Source organism: Pelodiscus sinensis, chromosome 23 (assembly GCF_052426305.1).
Source record: "Pelodiscus sinensis isolate ZL-2025 chromosome 23, ASM5242630v1, whole genome shotgun sequence".
Lineage (NCBI taxonomy): Eukaryota > Metazoa > Chordata > Testudines > Trionychidae > Pelodiscus > Pelodiscus sinensis.
In genome coordinates this window covers 23,643,248-23,658,969 of record NC_143074.1, presented here as the reverse complement: position 1 = coordinate 23,658,969, position 15,722 = coordinate 23,643,248, and the positions used below count along the sequence as shown (strand labels likewise).

Sequence of the window (15,722 nt, the reverse complement as noted above, 5' to 3'; positions counted from 1 at the left end):
GCCCCTGCCACCCCGCGCTGTATCAGAGGCAGCACTGTGGGGTGGCAGCAGCCCCTGTCCGAGAGGATCCAAGCTCCTCATAGACAAAGGCTGCTGTGAGGAAGGGAGGCTGTCCTGAAGCACCCTCTCTTAGTAGCGGCCTAGACTTGCCACGGACAGAGGCTGCTTCAGGGCAGCCTCCCAGCAGCCTCCTCCCCTCCACACCCCGCACTGCTGCCTTTGATAGAGACAGCAGTGGGAGAGGGGCAAGCAGCACTAAGGAGCCGGTGCTGGGGGAACCGGCTTTTTAACTGGCTCCCCACAGCACCAGTTCCTAAGAATGTGAGTAGCCTAGTCTTATCGGTTAATCATATACTCGACTACTCATTTACATTCCTATTTTAGGGCCACTGAAATTCAGACAGGACTAACAGGTTTCTTTTATGGTAGACAGCCCAAGTCAAGGAGACCTCTTCCAAAAATCTGAGTGTCTTTTTCTAGGGATACTAATCCCAGAAATTGTGGGCATTGACTTATTTTCAAAGTTCACATTACTTGCTTGTGGCCTGTGTTCTGAGGTCCAGTTACATGCCATATGTGTTTCAATTTTCTTAAAGAGAAACACCTTTTACATTGGGAAACTTTTGTACATATTAGAACCAATGGACAAAGTGGGGACATATATGCATTTACATGGGCAATCTCCTCTGAAAGCTGCATTGAAGCTAAATATCTGAAAATAATGATTTACTATTGTTTCATTCTAAACACAGGAAGACAATGCTGGTGAAGGGCTCAGCAAAATGAAAAACCAAGTAGTGATGGTGAGAGCACTTATTCTATCCATCCTCTACACTGACATAAAAAATAATTCAAAAAACACCAGCAAAAGACTTTGATTCTTGAATAAGCTCTCTCATCTTTCAAGTTTTCCACCACACAGAAATGCCTCTAAGCTCTTTATGGTTAGTTTGGGTTAGAAGAATGAATAAACTTGGGTTATGGATTCTTACCTTCAATCCTGGTTTTTCATCATCACTACCATTATTTGTAGATGGTGTTTCATCCCCTTGCCTGGAAACCAAGACAAAATCTTCACTGTTAAGAGTGGATACCGAATCTGAAGACACACTGATTTTTCCAACAGAGGCTTTGTCATCCATGTCTTAAAAAGGAAGTTCGACTCATGAATGAGATTAAATATTTTATATACCCCTGAAAAACAAAAAATAAAAAAATACTTACATAGAAATTTGTGCTTGAAGCTCAAATGTTTCTTTTCAAAAACTTCATGACTTAATTTTCAGAAACTTCATAACTTTTAAAAATCAACACATCTGACTGCATAGCTGAGTAACAGCTGCCAGTACATCATTATGTACTCGTGGTCCTGGCTTTTCAATTTGCTGGGAAATGCTTTACTCTGAAAGTGCTGCACTGGTTTCTACACAAAAACAAAGTTTTACTTTTGAAGTGTTTCATGATCACCTTTCCCAGCAAAGCATCCTCTACAGTACAAATAGATTCACACTGAGGGCCTGCTTATAATACTCATTGTGCAATGTAGATGGGGCATGAAAATCATACCCCCAAGCAGTGCTGAAGTCCAGCTGTTTAAGGAACATGGTTAAGATCTTGTCTACGCTGCCAAATGAAAGTGTTGCAACAAAATCTCAGACACAGTACTGTCTGTAGTGTAGAACAGGTTCCTGGAGATGTGCCATGCCTGAAGAGAAAAAATGACGTTTTAAGGCCAGCATTAGCCCAGTCATAACCTGGTGTACCCTTTATCTGTATGAATTAAAATATCATGCTAGGGTTTTATAAATCTCAGGACATGCCAATCATCAAATTCCACACACAATGATCTCAACATTATATAATTTAACTTCATATGCTGTACTGGAAGCACAATGGACCCTTCAAACGAGCAATATCCCATGATTCTGCAATGGACACCCCACCAAGAAACAGGAAGAACAGCAGGGGCCGGATCAATGCTGCAAGTCAGAGCCAATAGATAGGCTAAAAAATGTCAGAAGAACTGGCACTGAGATACACACTAGATAAAGGGAACAAAAGGTGGAGGCCAACTACACACCTCCAACATCAAGGGTTCTTCGAACCCATGGCTAAAAATAGGAGTGCCATAGTAGAAACAGCCAGTTTAATTCCTTAGAAAGTCCACAATACGTGCTCATCACAAGAGTCATGTCTTTGCTGACTCCAAAGGCTGACCAAAGCTGATTTTTCCCCCCCATTTGAATTGTGCCCTCTGTCCTGTGGGGAAGCGACCTCACCTGCCTGCCAACATAGCAGCCAAACATTGAGACAGCTTGGCACAGTGTGAGTATAAAAAGGATACACAACCATATGAGAGGATGGCTTTTTTACTTGGAACCCTACAGAGACCATAAGCACTGGAGGTACTTTGGAATTAATATTGGATGAATTTTTCAACATCCTTTTAGACATGAATTTTTAACCGTGAGAGTAATTAACCATTGGAACAATTTACCAGGAGTCATGGATTCTCCAATCACAGGCAATTTTAAATCAAGATTGGATTTAAGATATGCATTAGTTCCAAAGGAATTATTTGGAGCATGTTCTATAGTCAGTTATAAACAAGGTCAGTCTAGATGATTAAAATGATCCTTTCTGGCCTTGGAATCTATGAATCATCCTGCTTAATGAATGGCAATTGTAGTGCATGCAAGAGGCCTAGCCCACTCCACTAAAGGGCTGGCTGCACACTGGGACTCGGACAGCCAGATGACTACTCCTTATTTTGAGAATGAGTCTCTCTGCCAATGCAAAGAAACATCTGAGATTAAAGTGAGACAACCTCCCTATAAACATTTGCTACCCCAACTCCTGCAAAGTTATTGCCTTTGATTTTGCCGTAAGTAGATTGTCTGATTGCTCTTAACATCTTACGAAATGCTCTCTTTGAATTCCAAGTATTATTACAGCAGCACTTTCTTGCAAAGCATAAATGCGGACAGAAACTGAGTCATGAAACTCACCAAAGGAAGGAGCATTGTAGGATTCTCCTTTGGAATACACAGAATTTTTTTTTTAAAGCAACAACATCCTACTCCTGTCATATTCAGGCAATTACACGCTAACAAACAAAAAGGCTGCCTAGAAGCCAGTTGCTGTTTTTTCATTATATGGCAAATGCCTTATGTGACCCCAAAAAGGCTTCTAGGTTTGATTGTTCTTAAACCAAATTAGAATTTTTAACTACTGCTGTTAAGTAATTAATAAAACAGCCACTCATGGCTCTCTGGCTTGTCACTGACTTGAGGGAACAGTGAAAATTTAAGAAAACTGTAACAGTTAATACATGAAGGAGCAATTACAATATCATATCCCCATCCTCATTTACACAGAACACATCATCGGACATCAACAGTACCAAGAAGAAAGAGCAGGACCAACAATGACAGACACAACCAGAAAGTAGCCCAAATATTTCATTAGGAGTATCCCAAATACTGATGGACGGAGGGACAATTTAAACTGATTAACATATCTGCTTTCCAGAACTATCTGTACAATTTTCCACGAGTGATGTACCCAAGTACTTGTTTCACGAATACCTAAAGTGTACTGCTAAACTTGCACACCTAACTCTGAATCAATGCTGATTATGTGCTATATGGATTGTGTGGTTTTTTTAAGCAAAACTTTTAATTTTAAATAATCCAAGCATGACATTCAGATACACAGATTTTTTTTAAACACGTGTACCATCTCAATCTATTTCAAAAAGTTTAGCTTCAATAAAATGTATATGCGTGACCTTGTTCTTAAAAGCTACAATTTACACAAAGTACACTGCTTCTCAACAAAACCATAAAAGTTTATTCATTAATTTCCTCTCTTCCGACCCACACTGGCACGATCGTCCCTAATATTACCTGTTCACTTGCAAAGTTTTCCTGCTGCTCTATGTTAGAGTAAAAACTGCCCCCCCACCCAGTAAAAAAAAAAAAAAAGTTTGGCCAGGCGGCTCTTGCTATAGTGGGCTGCAGTACTCCTTGGAAGAAACCGGCTGCACCCTTCCTGCATACCATTGCCTTTAAAAAAAGGGAAGGTGTGAAAAGGGGAAAACAGCCTCAGACTCTCCCACCTGTCACCTTGGCGTGAGAACTGCGGGGCTTACCTGGTTGCATGAAAGCTGCTCAGTTTCAGCCCAATCCCTGGGACACAGACCCCCCACTTGGTGACCATTGGGCCATATATGGTAATATGCAAGCGCAGGAAAGCGATGTGCAGATTTGGGGATAAATACCGATCGCACAGTTCGCTCGAGGAGGTCTTTGCAACATACGCACCACTGTGCGTGTGCCTTCCCATATACTTCAAAGCGCTGCCAGTCTGATCAACCGACCAGCCACCTCCCCCGACTCTCGGGCGTAACCAAGGCCTTCGCAACCGAACCGATATCTTTGAAATGTTCCGTGTAAGTTGGTATGTATGATTTGATTTTTTCTTGTTGTATAAGCTTAGTGTTGTAGTTTTTTTGTATAGTACATAGAGTTTGTAGTTATCACTGTTATTTAATTAGTGTAGCTGGATATTTTTAGAATAGAGACTATTCCCCTTTCCATTCCCATCCTTGTATCTCTGACACGTTTAACTAGAAATCATAGAATAAATATAATAAACACTGTAAATTCTTTATTAATACGGTCTATTAAAATCTTAGAATAAATACTATAAATTCATCACTGTTATAAATAAATATTTTTTATTTGCTAAAACGGTCCGCCTGGTTCTGTCCTTCCCCCCTTAGGTATGCATCATCGGACCTGTGATTCTCGCGACACTCTACACAGTAGTAAGCTTGGAGAAAGTACCTGGAAATGCTCACAAGCCCAGACAATCCCCCAAACTTTGCCCAATTAAGGGGTTCCACTGACCCGCTGCCAGAGGCCCAAGGAGTGTGCTTTATTTACATAACGCAGACTGCAGTCACCTGTCTCTAAGATGAATTGTGGTCCACAGAGATAACTGCACAGTTTACAATCTTTCAACTTGATCTAAGCAGCCTTGCTACAGGCTGAGACTTGCAGACATTGCAAACAGCATCATAATGAACTAGCAGAGGGCAGCACAGATCACCCTGCACTAAAACGGCGTAGCAGCACAGAGAACCTTATCTGAGGAAAGAGCTTTATGAGTGACAAGCAAACAGAAGTGATGAAAAGAGTAAAGTCCCATTTCAACTGTAATAGAAATGTAGCCGTGTTAGTCTGGTGTAGCTGAAGCAAAATGCAGGACAATGTAGCACTTTAAAGACTAACAAGATGGTTTATTAGATGATGAGCTTTTGTGGGCCAGACCCACTTCCTCAGATCAAATAGTCAATAGTCACTATTTGATCTGAGGAAGTGGGTCTGGCCCACGAAAACTCATCATCTAATAAACCATCTTGTTAGTCTTTAAAGTGCTACATAGTCCTGCATTTTGCTTCATTTCAACTGTATTATCTAAGGGTGCTTCCCAGCAAATTCCAAGGTGATAATACCACAGGATTACTGCCAAAGGCTTTCTGATAAACCATCTCCATACTGTTCTCACCTATGTCCAGGAAGGATGACCTCAAATTTCGCATCACCTGATGGAGAGAGCCCTTTATTACCTTTGAAGCCTTTCCGTCTGTGTTTGTATTACTGGCCGCAAGTTTTAAAAAGTCTGTCTTTGCTTTTCTGTTTCTGATATCAAAACTCCAGGGTCAGTTTGAACCCGAGTCTGTCCATTCAAAGAGTTGAAAGTGCAACATTCTTTCATTTTACCCGGCTAGGAATATTAAATATGAAATAAATGGTTATTAGTAATGATTTATGAATTCTAAGTACCAAGTCTATTGAGAGACTCACAACTACACAACCTACAAAATTTGCCGCTTATCTGAAAATAACTAAATTAATAATAAAATGGAAAATAAAAATAAGCCTTCAAAATGTTTTTGCCAATTTTTTTCAAATGAAGTGTGAATGAATATCTGCACTCCTGAAAGACAACAGGCAAAGTAGACCTGGCTTTGATCACTGGCAGCTGATAAGGTAAGGTAAGGTAACAGTTTCACACTTTATTTTGGTATCCCGTGTCTATCTTGAAATGATAAATGCAATCTATTTTCAAAGCCTGACAATCTGGCACCTTTCACCAACACTAAATTTACTTTTTAGTGCTGTGGTTTCACTTACTTCAACCAGGCATCACACATAGTAATCAGGTAATATATTGTGATTGGTTAAATTTACCCCACACAGGAGTGTATCAATACCACACTTACAGTGCAACAAGAGATCTAATTGAGCCTGATTTTCCCATCCATACACTGAGTGATACCTTGCTTGCAAGCAGTCTCCCCAAAATCCCTGGGACCAAGTAGGAGAAAGTATTACTTTGCACAAGAAAGGGTTGGCCAAACCAAGAGACTTTGATGTGTAATAGTAAAATGTAAATTACTGATCTGTCACAAATAACAAAAATCTGTGTTCTGCATAAAGAAGTTATCAGATTTTTAGTTCAGAGAAAAGACATGAAGGAATTTTATCAATTTTAACAAGAATTTTTATCTGACCACTGATGCAGAGAAAAGGAGTGCAGCAGCCATAAATAAATGAGAAAGAACAATAATGAATTCCGCCTGTGGAATTTTTTTTTTTTTTTTTTTAGTTTTCCATACTCCCTTACATCTTTCAGCATCTTCTAGAGTTACTTTAGATCAGAAGGTTCCCTGTAGAGCACTCACTGGGACACCTTACCTGAACCAGAGGACGACTCAGGACGTCCGCAGAACAGGAAATCTATGAGCTCTCTAAAAGATGCCAGTCTAAAGAACTCATGTCAAAAACTTTGCAGAGCAATTAGAGTTGGCAGCACCATACATCTCACAAATTAGAAATCAAGAAACACGGCAGTAGGGACAGTGCTCTAGCTATCATGCCTGCTGCTTGTCTAAAACTCAGGATGTGTCTACTCACTCTGCATCTGGGAGTTAGCCTCCCAGCCCAGGTCCACCGATTTGTACTTGTAGAGCTCGCACTAAAGCTCTAAAAGTAGCTGTACAGACATAGCTTTGATGTCCTGGCCTAAGCTGGAGCTCACGCCACACACCTGGCTTCAGAGCCCAAGCCACAGCACCTATGCACCCATTTACAGAACACTAGAACAAGACCTGCTACCATGAGTCTGAGGACCCAGACTAGAGGCTCGCTTTCAGATACAGAACAGCCTTAATGATTTCCATTCTCACTGATGAGAGGTTTAGGAGGGAAGGTCCCTACCAAACAGAAATCTCAGATTATGTGCCTCACCATGGCTCCCAGTTATAACTCTAAACACCAACAGCATCCCTAAGCCTGTTACTATGGGGTTAATTTCAACAAATACATTTTCAAAAATAGAACGGACAACCTCCGAGACACCAGAAACTGCACCACAAAATCTTAATCCTCAAACCACAGGATTACGACTCACATCTCACAAGGCCACTCCATCATGGGTCCTGTTTTATTTGTTTTTGATTTGGTTGCTACCATTGTCTCCAGATTTCAAGCTTCTCTCCACGCAGAATAAAAGACCATTGAGGAAAACTGCATAATGAAGAATTAGAAGGGTAACCTGCTTGACTTTTTCTGTTCAATGTAGTACAATTTAAACATTCAAAATTCTACTGACATCAGCTTTGTGGTTAACCAGTTAACCTCTTACATCCCTAGTTTAAAGGAGAATCATGGTCACAAAATGGTGTCGCTCTTCCTGCTGGACTCCCTTCTCAGTCCATCTGATTTCAAGGGACACATGAAAAACAGGGGATTCATTTTTAAGAGTAAGTTTCCTCAAGTTCCCCTACCACAGTGATTCTCATGCATGAGAGAAGCCTGACAAGTAGAGATCTCCGGAAGGTGCTTGAATCACCCACAAAGCCAGGCACCAGAGAAAACACAAGAGTTCACACTAACACAACCTTAAACTTGTTAATATCAATATGGCTGATTCCATACGGATTTTATTTTTAATCTGGAAAATGTGCTTGGGACAAAACGCTTATGTCACACTCCAGCACAAAGTAATTGCTCTGACCCCTGAGTCAGACAGTAGGCTTGGGGAAACAATAGTTTATAAAAGAAACGCTGACACTGTCTTATCCAAAGCAGCAAAAAGAATGTCACTGAAATGAGCTCACTGTGAAGAGTCTATTCTCAGAAACCTGAATGATATTCCAATAGCAAGGCATACATCTACCGGTTCCCTTTGCAGGCAGACATAGGATATGGACTCATTTGTACAGATACGGTGTTAGTGTGGAAAATAAGGTACTTCAGCCAAAGGTTAGAGTGACCCCTTATAAGGGTGCAGTGTGCATTTATATCTCCATTCACTGGAGATTTAAACAGAAATGTATAGTTACATTTATTGGACCAGCATGGTTCTTTAAAAATAGAATTTGAAACCTTCAAGCAGCAGCAATGACCTCACAGTCTCCTATGATGCAAGCTATTGAAAACTATCTGCAGCTGGAATTGGAAAGCAGGCCTAATCTGTTCCCTGTATATCCATAGCCAAGTTTCGGGCAGACCTTGGCCTCCTAACGTTAAGCATGGACATAGGATTGTTATGGGAAAAAATGATAACATCCACAATATGTAAACAATTATGCAGAGTTCCATGGAATGAGACATTTTGCAACTGTGTAGCACAGAAGTCTTATGGAATTCCGAGCCTAAACAAATATATTATTTTTTCTATAAAATCCCTAGAGATAAAACCAATTTGAGAACACAAACCAGCCTATGCACTTTTGCAGCATGAAATACCTACACAGAATTGGATCTCCAACTCTGTATTTCTGCAGCATGAGAGGCAAGGTCTAGTATAAAGGTTGTTTCCTCTGTAACCTGAAGTCTTTAAAATATTGTTTGAGGACTTCAGGTAACTCAGCCAGTAGTTATTGGTGTACGACAAGAGTGGATGGGCAGTCTGCAGCCTGCAACGTAGAGGAGGTCAGACTAGACGATCAAGACGTTCTTCTGGCCTCAAAGTCTGAGTCTATGAGAAAGTCATAATTGTTGTCCCTCTCACCATCCACATTTTAATTATCCACTTTTTAAATATTACTTTAATTTATAAACAACACTGAAAAGGTGAATACTGTAAAATCTACTCCTACCAATGCCAAATTTCATTGGAAACTTTGTTGGATTTTTCATACATGTAAGGTAAGTATAGTGCTTTGTTGCGGATACTTATTTTCACTCTCTAAAAGTATAAAACAGCATGTGCACTTACAAACAGGATAACAAATGGGGGGAGGGACGATTGAGATTGGAACGTAAATCAAATGAAGTAATACAGTTCCAGATTCTAGCATTAAAGTGGTATCTGACAAGCAATTACTTATAAGTACTAGGATATGATGATTTGAAAATGGAATTGGACTATTTTGACAAACTTGGTACCCGTGAAAAATAAGCTCAGCACTATCTGGCAACACTGAAAGAAAAATGGCCTTCTGGTTAAAGACACAATATCAATTTAAAATCTAGCCACTTTCAACTGAACTACAATTGCATAGGAGTCTCTCGGCAATTATTATAATTTTACAAATGCATTCTCTTTATAAATGTTTGGGTGAGTACATAATGGGAAATTAATGAAGGAACCAATCCTGCAAATACATAACATGCGATTAACTTTACACATGTAAGTAGTGTCAATGAATGCAATAGCATTATTCACAGGCAGAAAGCTTAATGAATGTGAGTCCAGACATTTGGAGCACAACCAACTAAACAGGGGAAAGAGTGAAAGACTTGGTGTCACACTGGTATCTAAGCAACGTTAACTGATGCTCAACTAGTTACTATCAGACACTTTTAGAATGCTACCCGGAAAATGAAATGAAGGTCAGAATACTATTCTTAGAAACTACACTTTTTAGCAAGTGCCAACTTATGCCCCGAATCCCCACACTAGTTCAAATGTATGGGCAACAACTGTCCCATGCATACTGGATTCCTTGGTATAGTGACAATATCTACTGATAGGTACATATCACCCATCACAATGGCCAGCACATAAGTCATGTGTGACACATTTTAGGTGCACCCACCTCAGAACTGAAGAGGCAGCTGGGGTCTCTACCCATTTCTAGATCACAACGCTCTACCGATGCTCTCCCACCTCTCTGCATATACAGCTGTCCCCATGCAGACATGCAAGGAAAGTATCAGTTTTTGAGCGACTGACAGCGACAACTATAATCAACACGGAAGTGTTTCTCTTACACCTCAGATGCTCAACCCTCCCAGATATTTTGCAGCCTGTGCATGCACCCGAGGATTCTTGTAAAGTCCTAGCAACCCTGGTTCCGAGGCGCTGCCCTAGCACGCCAGTGTTGCCAGCCCCCAAGCCGCCAGGCACAGGCCGGGCTGAGAACGGCCCGCGCACATTCCAACGGAAAGCACCTGGCCTCGGGCCACGGGGGCAGAACTAGGCGACGCGCTCCTCGCTCGGGACGCTGGCAGGGCCCCGCCGCCCCACCCGCGCACTGGCCTGCGGCCGAGCGAGGGGGCGGGGGTCAGGACAGGGCCCCACCGAGACCGAGGCTCGCGCGGCAGAGAAGCGGGGGCGGTAACTCGGCGGGGGGGGGGGGGCGCCCCGGGGAGCCGGGATGCGGGGGAAGCTCCTGCCGGGCCCGGGGCTCCCCCCCCAGGAAGAGGCGGCGGCGCCACTCGCGCTCCGGGGCTCGGCCGCTCAGGCCCCGGGGGGACACGAGCCGGACCTACCCGCGCCGCTGCCTGCTCCGGCCGGGCCTCGGCCGCCGCCGCCCCCACCACGTGACCCAGGCCGGGGGGGCGGGCCAGCGAGAGTCTTCCGGGTCAGGGGAAGAGGCGCTTCCGGGGGCCCGGCGGCGGCTCTGGCTGCTCCGGCGGCCGCGGCGGCTCGCGAGGGGGGTCGCGCAGCAGCCGGGAAGGGGAAGGGGCAGGGGCAAGAGCCCCGGAAGAAGATTTCCGGACGGGTCCTTCCGGTTCCGGTGTCGCCCCGGCCAACGCCTCCGCCCGGGGCCGGAGAGTGGTCCCTTCCCCAGCCGGGCCGAGTAAGATGCGGCGTGGGGGGTGGGGGAGGGGCCCGGGGCGAGCGATTGTAGTCGGGGGGGGAGGGGAAAGAAGGCGGCGGGAGGAGCCGGGGGGGGGGGGAAGAAGGGGGAGCCGGGCAGCGAGGGGAGGGGGGAGCCTGGCGTGAGTCCCCCCCCCCGTGAAGACTGTTCAGGGTCATGCTCTAAACACTGGGGGGAGGGGGAGGAAGAGACGTTCTCGGGGGGGGGGGGGAATAACCCCATAACTGTCCTCAATGGGGCTTTTTGCCGTTCCCCTCGGGCTGCGCTGCCCCTGGGCTGGGGAGGTTCCTCCTTGGACTAGAGACTCGATCGCTCCTCTGCTGAGATGGCTTGTGAAGCGCAAGGGGCAGCCGCCCAGGAGGGGCTGCGCAGGGGAACGGAATGATGTTGCCCTTGCTGTTGCCTGCAAAGCTACCAGGAAAGACGGAACCATGTGGTGCAGGTGCTGTTGGCTAGGCAGGCGCAGTATTTTATACATGGAAGAGGTATTCTGACTAACTCCCATTAGCATTTCCAATACTGTTTTTTCTCAGTATTGGAGAGATGTGTTGCAAAACACGCGTAGAGTAGCGTGGGTGTAAACGCAGTTAATTATTTTAAAATCATTTTTCTGTCTCTGCAACCATTTTAAATTTGTAAGGCCAACAAGCCTTTTGCTAAATATGAATTTTCTTCTCTTTCCTTAGGTAATTCATCCAGAATCTTTTAAACTGATAACACATTGTCTTAGCAATTTACAGAAATTTTCTGTGTGATGTTTGATCAAGAAATCTAAGGTACCATATCTGGTTAATTTAGAAATGTGTTTATTGAACAAAACTTGAAAGTCTGACTCTTCAGTTAGACAAGGCCTGTCAGCTGGAAGGATGATGGCTGTGATGCATGATATTGAGTGGAAATAGCATGCAGAATTCAGAAAAATGCACAGAGTTTTCTCCTTCCCTCCCTCTTCAGGCTGCTCAAGAATATAAAATTGGAGGATACAAAGGTCTGGAACTTACATTTACAGTATGACCTACTTCTCGGGTAGGTCAAATTACTTGAAGGATGTGCTGGAAATCTTAACGTATATTTGTGGGATACTGTTCCTGGAATATCATTCTTGTTAATAATTAGAAACTTTTTATTCAAGCATTAGTAGACACCTACAAGTAATTACAGTTCAGAAAGTAGTGGATTTGATACAGTAAAACCACTCTCATGAGCAAAACCAAGTTATCCCAGTAAAAGCACACATGGATAGTATAGTTGCATCTCCATCAGTGATGACTTCTCGAAAAGCTGTGCTGATCAGGGATCCACACCTCTTCGCACTCTTGTCTGATATGATTGTGCCTGCAGGAGTCAGTAGCATATATCTGGACTTATCTTTATGAGAACTGTTCAAAACCAAATAATTGTTAGTGTATGGGGGTTGAAGGGAGGGCAGAACGAAGGATCATCTGGAGAATATCTTTAAAAAAGGAGCAAGTTTCCCAGGTGAGTAGGTGTTCCAAAGGAGCAGATCAGAAACAATCTGCAGTTCATAAGTATACAGGCAGAAAATGGAGTAGCTTGTATAAATAGAAAAGACAGCGTGAAAAGTAGTTGCTTGATCAAATTAGAAGGCACACTGAGGACTCTTACGTTTCTGAAATTTGACTTGGTGATTGGACAAATCTAGTGTTACAGATATCTGAAAGTGCCTTTCAGAGCCTCCATATTGTAAATGACAAGTATGTGAAGGTATGGTCACTTCCATTGTGACTACATCTGATCTAAAAAATAAACGTCAGTACTAGAGTTCTGTGCATTTTAGATGCAACACAGCCTGCATTTTATTTAGGAATACCACAAGATAAGCAGATGGTTTGACAGTGGAAGAATTCATTTGTTTGTTTCATACACCATATTTTTTCTGCTAAGTACATGAATGTTAATAAGCTTGTTTTAATATGACACTGTCCTCTCTGACAGGTGCTTCAGTATAGCAATAAAAGATCAAGTTCCCTGTGAAAAGTTGCTCATGCTTTAAAGCAAAACAATTGCTAAACATTAAAGGGATGCTGATGAATCAGACTGGGCCAAAAATTTAGTTTTTGTTAATATGAAAGGACGCTTTTATAGAAGTTTAAACAGGTAGAAATATTTCTATGGTTTAATTTAAATTCCAAAGAAATAGTCTCTCTCTTTTTCTCTCTCTGTATATAGAGACAGATAATATTACAAATAAACTTTCTTCTCTAGTGTTGAGAACATTGTGACATTATGTTAGTGCCCAAGAATTGGAATATGAAATAAATTAGAAATTGTTACTTTCACTATCCAAATTGTGTGAAATGTGAAAAGTAAACATCATTAAGAGATTAAAAGTAAACGTAACTTTTAAAATTCTTTCCCTTTTAGTCTTGGGTGTTTACTAACTTACTTACTTACATTATTACTTGAGTTAACGTAATAGTGTTTTGTAAAATCTGTATGTTTAACCTGTATCTTTGGCTCCTTTTTAATCTGCATGAGTACATCCATTAGTTTCCTCATTTACTGTTCCCTTATTTTGGTTTGCTTTTGTCCTTTAGGTCTGCCAAAATGTCCGAAAGATCAGATATCCTTCACTTCAAGTTTGACAATTATGGAGATTCAATGTTACAAAAAATGAACAAACTGAGAGAAGAAAATAAGTTTTGTGATGTTGTAGTTCACATAGACAATGTTGAGGTTCACGGACATAAAATTGTGTTTGCTGCAGGCTCCCCCTTTTTAAGGGATCAGTTTTTGTTGAATGACTCCAGAGAGGTTAAAATCTCCATTCTGCAGAGTTCAGAAGTGGGAAGGCAGTTGCTTTTGTCCTGTTACAGTGGCATTCTGGAATTTCCTGAGCTGGAGCTGGTAAATTATTTGACTGCTGCAAGCTTTCTTCAGATGAGCCACATTGTGGAACGATGTACACAGGCTCTCTGGAAGTTTATAAAACCTAAGAAGCCATTGGAGAGCAAGGAGGATTGTGAACAGCAAAGTGATTCTTCTGACTTGAAAGAACACCAAGGAGATGAGGATTCTCTGCAGCAGGATTCACTATGTATTCAAACCTCAGAAGACAGTATGGACATGGAAGATAGTGACATTCAGATTGTGAAGGTGGAGTCTATTGGGGAGGTGTCTGAGGTGAGGAATAAAAAAGATCAAACCCAGTTTATTTCTTCTGAACAAACTGCTTTACATTCATCAGAGCCTCAGCACTTTTTAATCAATTCCACTGTGGAAAACAGAACGAGCGAAATAGAACAAAGTCATCTTCACAACTATGCCCTTTCTTATGCTGGCAGTGACAACTTCATCATGGCCTCTAAAGACATGTTTGGTCCTAACAACAGAGGTATAGACAAAGGTCTCCAATGGCACCACCAGTGTCCCAAATGTACTAGAGTATTCCGGCATCTGGAAAACTATGCTAATCATTTAAAAATGCATAAACTGTTCATGTGTCTGCTGTGTGGTAAGACGTTCACTCAGAAAGGCAATCTCCACCGACACATGAGAGTACATGCAGGGATCAAACCTTTTCAGTGTAAGATCTGTGGGAAAACCTTCTCTCAGAAATGTTCTTTACAGGACCATCTCAATTTACACAGTGGAGACAAGCCTCATAAATGTAACTATTGTGACATGGTCTTTGCACATAAACCTGTTCTGAGGAAACACCTTAAACAGCTGCATGGCAAAAATAGTTTTGACAATGCCAATGAAAGAAATGTTCAAGATATAACTGTAGACTTTGATTCTTTCAGTTCTAGCACTGCCACCGACAGTAAGGTCTGTCAACAGGCTGATGCAAGCCAGATACTGGATGCGGGGAAATTGGCTCAAGCTGTGCTCAATTTAAGGAGTGATAGCACCTGTATCAATTAAAAACATTCATTCAAGCAGCCCTTTATAGGCCTCATGAAGCAAGGAACAAAAGTTTGGATTTGGGCCTGTCACCAAGGCAGATGGTATGACATAAAAGGTGTGCAGGTGGATGATTGAATTACAAAACCTAGCAAGTTGTCAGCCTTCATTCTAGTCTTGTTATTTTTTGTGAGTAGCAAACTAGAATGCAGGTTCCTGTGTGTGTCCCTATTGGTGAGCATGGGGTTATATTCTGGTTTTGTAACATTTTGGATCACTTAATCTGATTTGAAGATTTGGGTCTGTTATCTTTTTGAAGGATTCTTGCTGTGAGTAGTCACCAATTAAACTGTGCTGTGAAGGGCTGCTGTATGTATGGGAAGATGGAAGAAATAGCAGAGAGGATAAGCCTATGAGATAAAACCTGACTTTTTTTCCAAAAAGCACTGGATACCTGAGTTATGTAGTTCAACTGCTAATTTGTTTGTCTGTTAAATCTTCAGTTATTTGCCTTCCAGTCATACCCAAATCCCTAAAGTTAAAATTAAATACTTTTTTCCATGTATCACTTTTTTTGTCCCTTCTAAACTGTGTAATTGAATTTCCTCTGCAAATCAGCCCTATGTAGCAACTTTCAAGATCATTGGCATAGATGTGTGTTTATAAAGAACTAAGGCCCTAAATGATCTAGGTGGGTCAGATAGTGATTACATGGTACTGTTTGTAATGA

General features: G+C 42.1%; 2 protein-coding genes across 14 annotated transcripts in view; one reads left to right on the top strand and one right to left on the bottom strand.

Annotated features, from left to right (window-relative positions):
- Nucleotides 1-10,932, bottom strand: part of RABGAP1 (RAB GTPase activating protein 1) — a 121,613-nt gene extending 110,681 nt beyond the window's left edge. Inside the window, exons 1-2 of one of the 5 annotated variants that reach the window (XM_075905614.2) lie at nucleotides 10,794-10,932; nucleotides 993-1,194 (exon numbers count right to left, since the gene is read on the bottom strand). In XM_075905614.2, coding sequence (XP_075761729.2) covers nucleotides 993-1,142 — 150 coding nt within the window. In that variant the 5' untranslated portion in view covers nucleotides 1,143-1,194; nucleotides 10,794-10,932. Of the gene's footprint in view, nucleotides 1-992; nucleotides 1,195-1,566; nucleotides 1,706-10,117; nucleotides 10,139-10,793 lie in introns of those variants that run through there. The other 4 variants (XM_006121941.5, XM_075905615.2, XM_075905616.2 and 1 more) reach the window with 4 other exon arrangements.
- A 29-nt stretch (nucleotides 10,933-10,961) lies between these two features.
- On the top strand, nucleotides 10,962-15,560 carry ZBTB26 (zinc finger and BTB domain containing 26). 9 transcript variants are annotated; one of them, XM_075905618.2, is made up of 4 exons: nucleotides 10,962-11,104; nucleotides 11,812-11,901; nucleotides 12,080-12,151; nucleotides 13,684-15,560. In XM_075905618.2, the coding sequence occupies exon 4, from the start codon at nucleotides 13,694-13,696 to the stop codon at nucleotides 15,011-15,013; it is 1,320 nt and encodes a 439-aa protein (XP_075761733.1). In that variant the 5' UTR covers nucleotides 10,962-11,104; nucleotides 11,812-11,901; nucleotides 12,080-12,151; nucleotides 13,684-13,693; the 3' UTR covers nucleotides 15,014-15,560. The 9 variants fall into 9 exon arrangements, with proteins under 9 accessions (XP_075761733.1, XP_075761734.1, XP_075761732.1 ...); XM_089772898.1 differs by lacking the exon at nucleotides 10,962-11,104 and adding an exon at nucleotides 11,319-11,610; XM_075905619.2 differs by lacking the exon at nucleotides 12,080-12,151.
- Nucleotides 15,561-15,722: the final 162 nt, after the last annotated feature.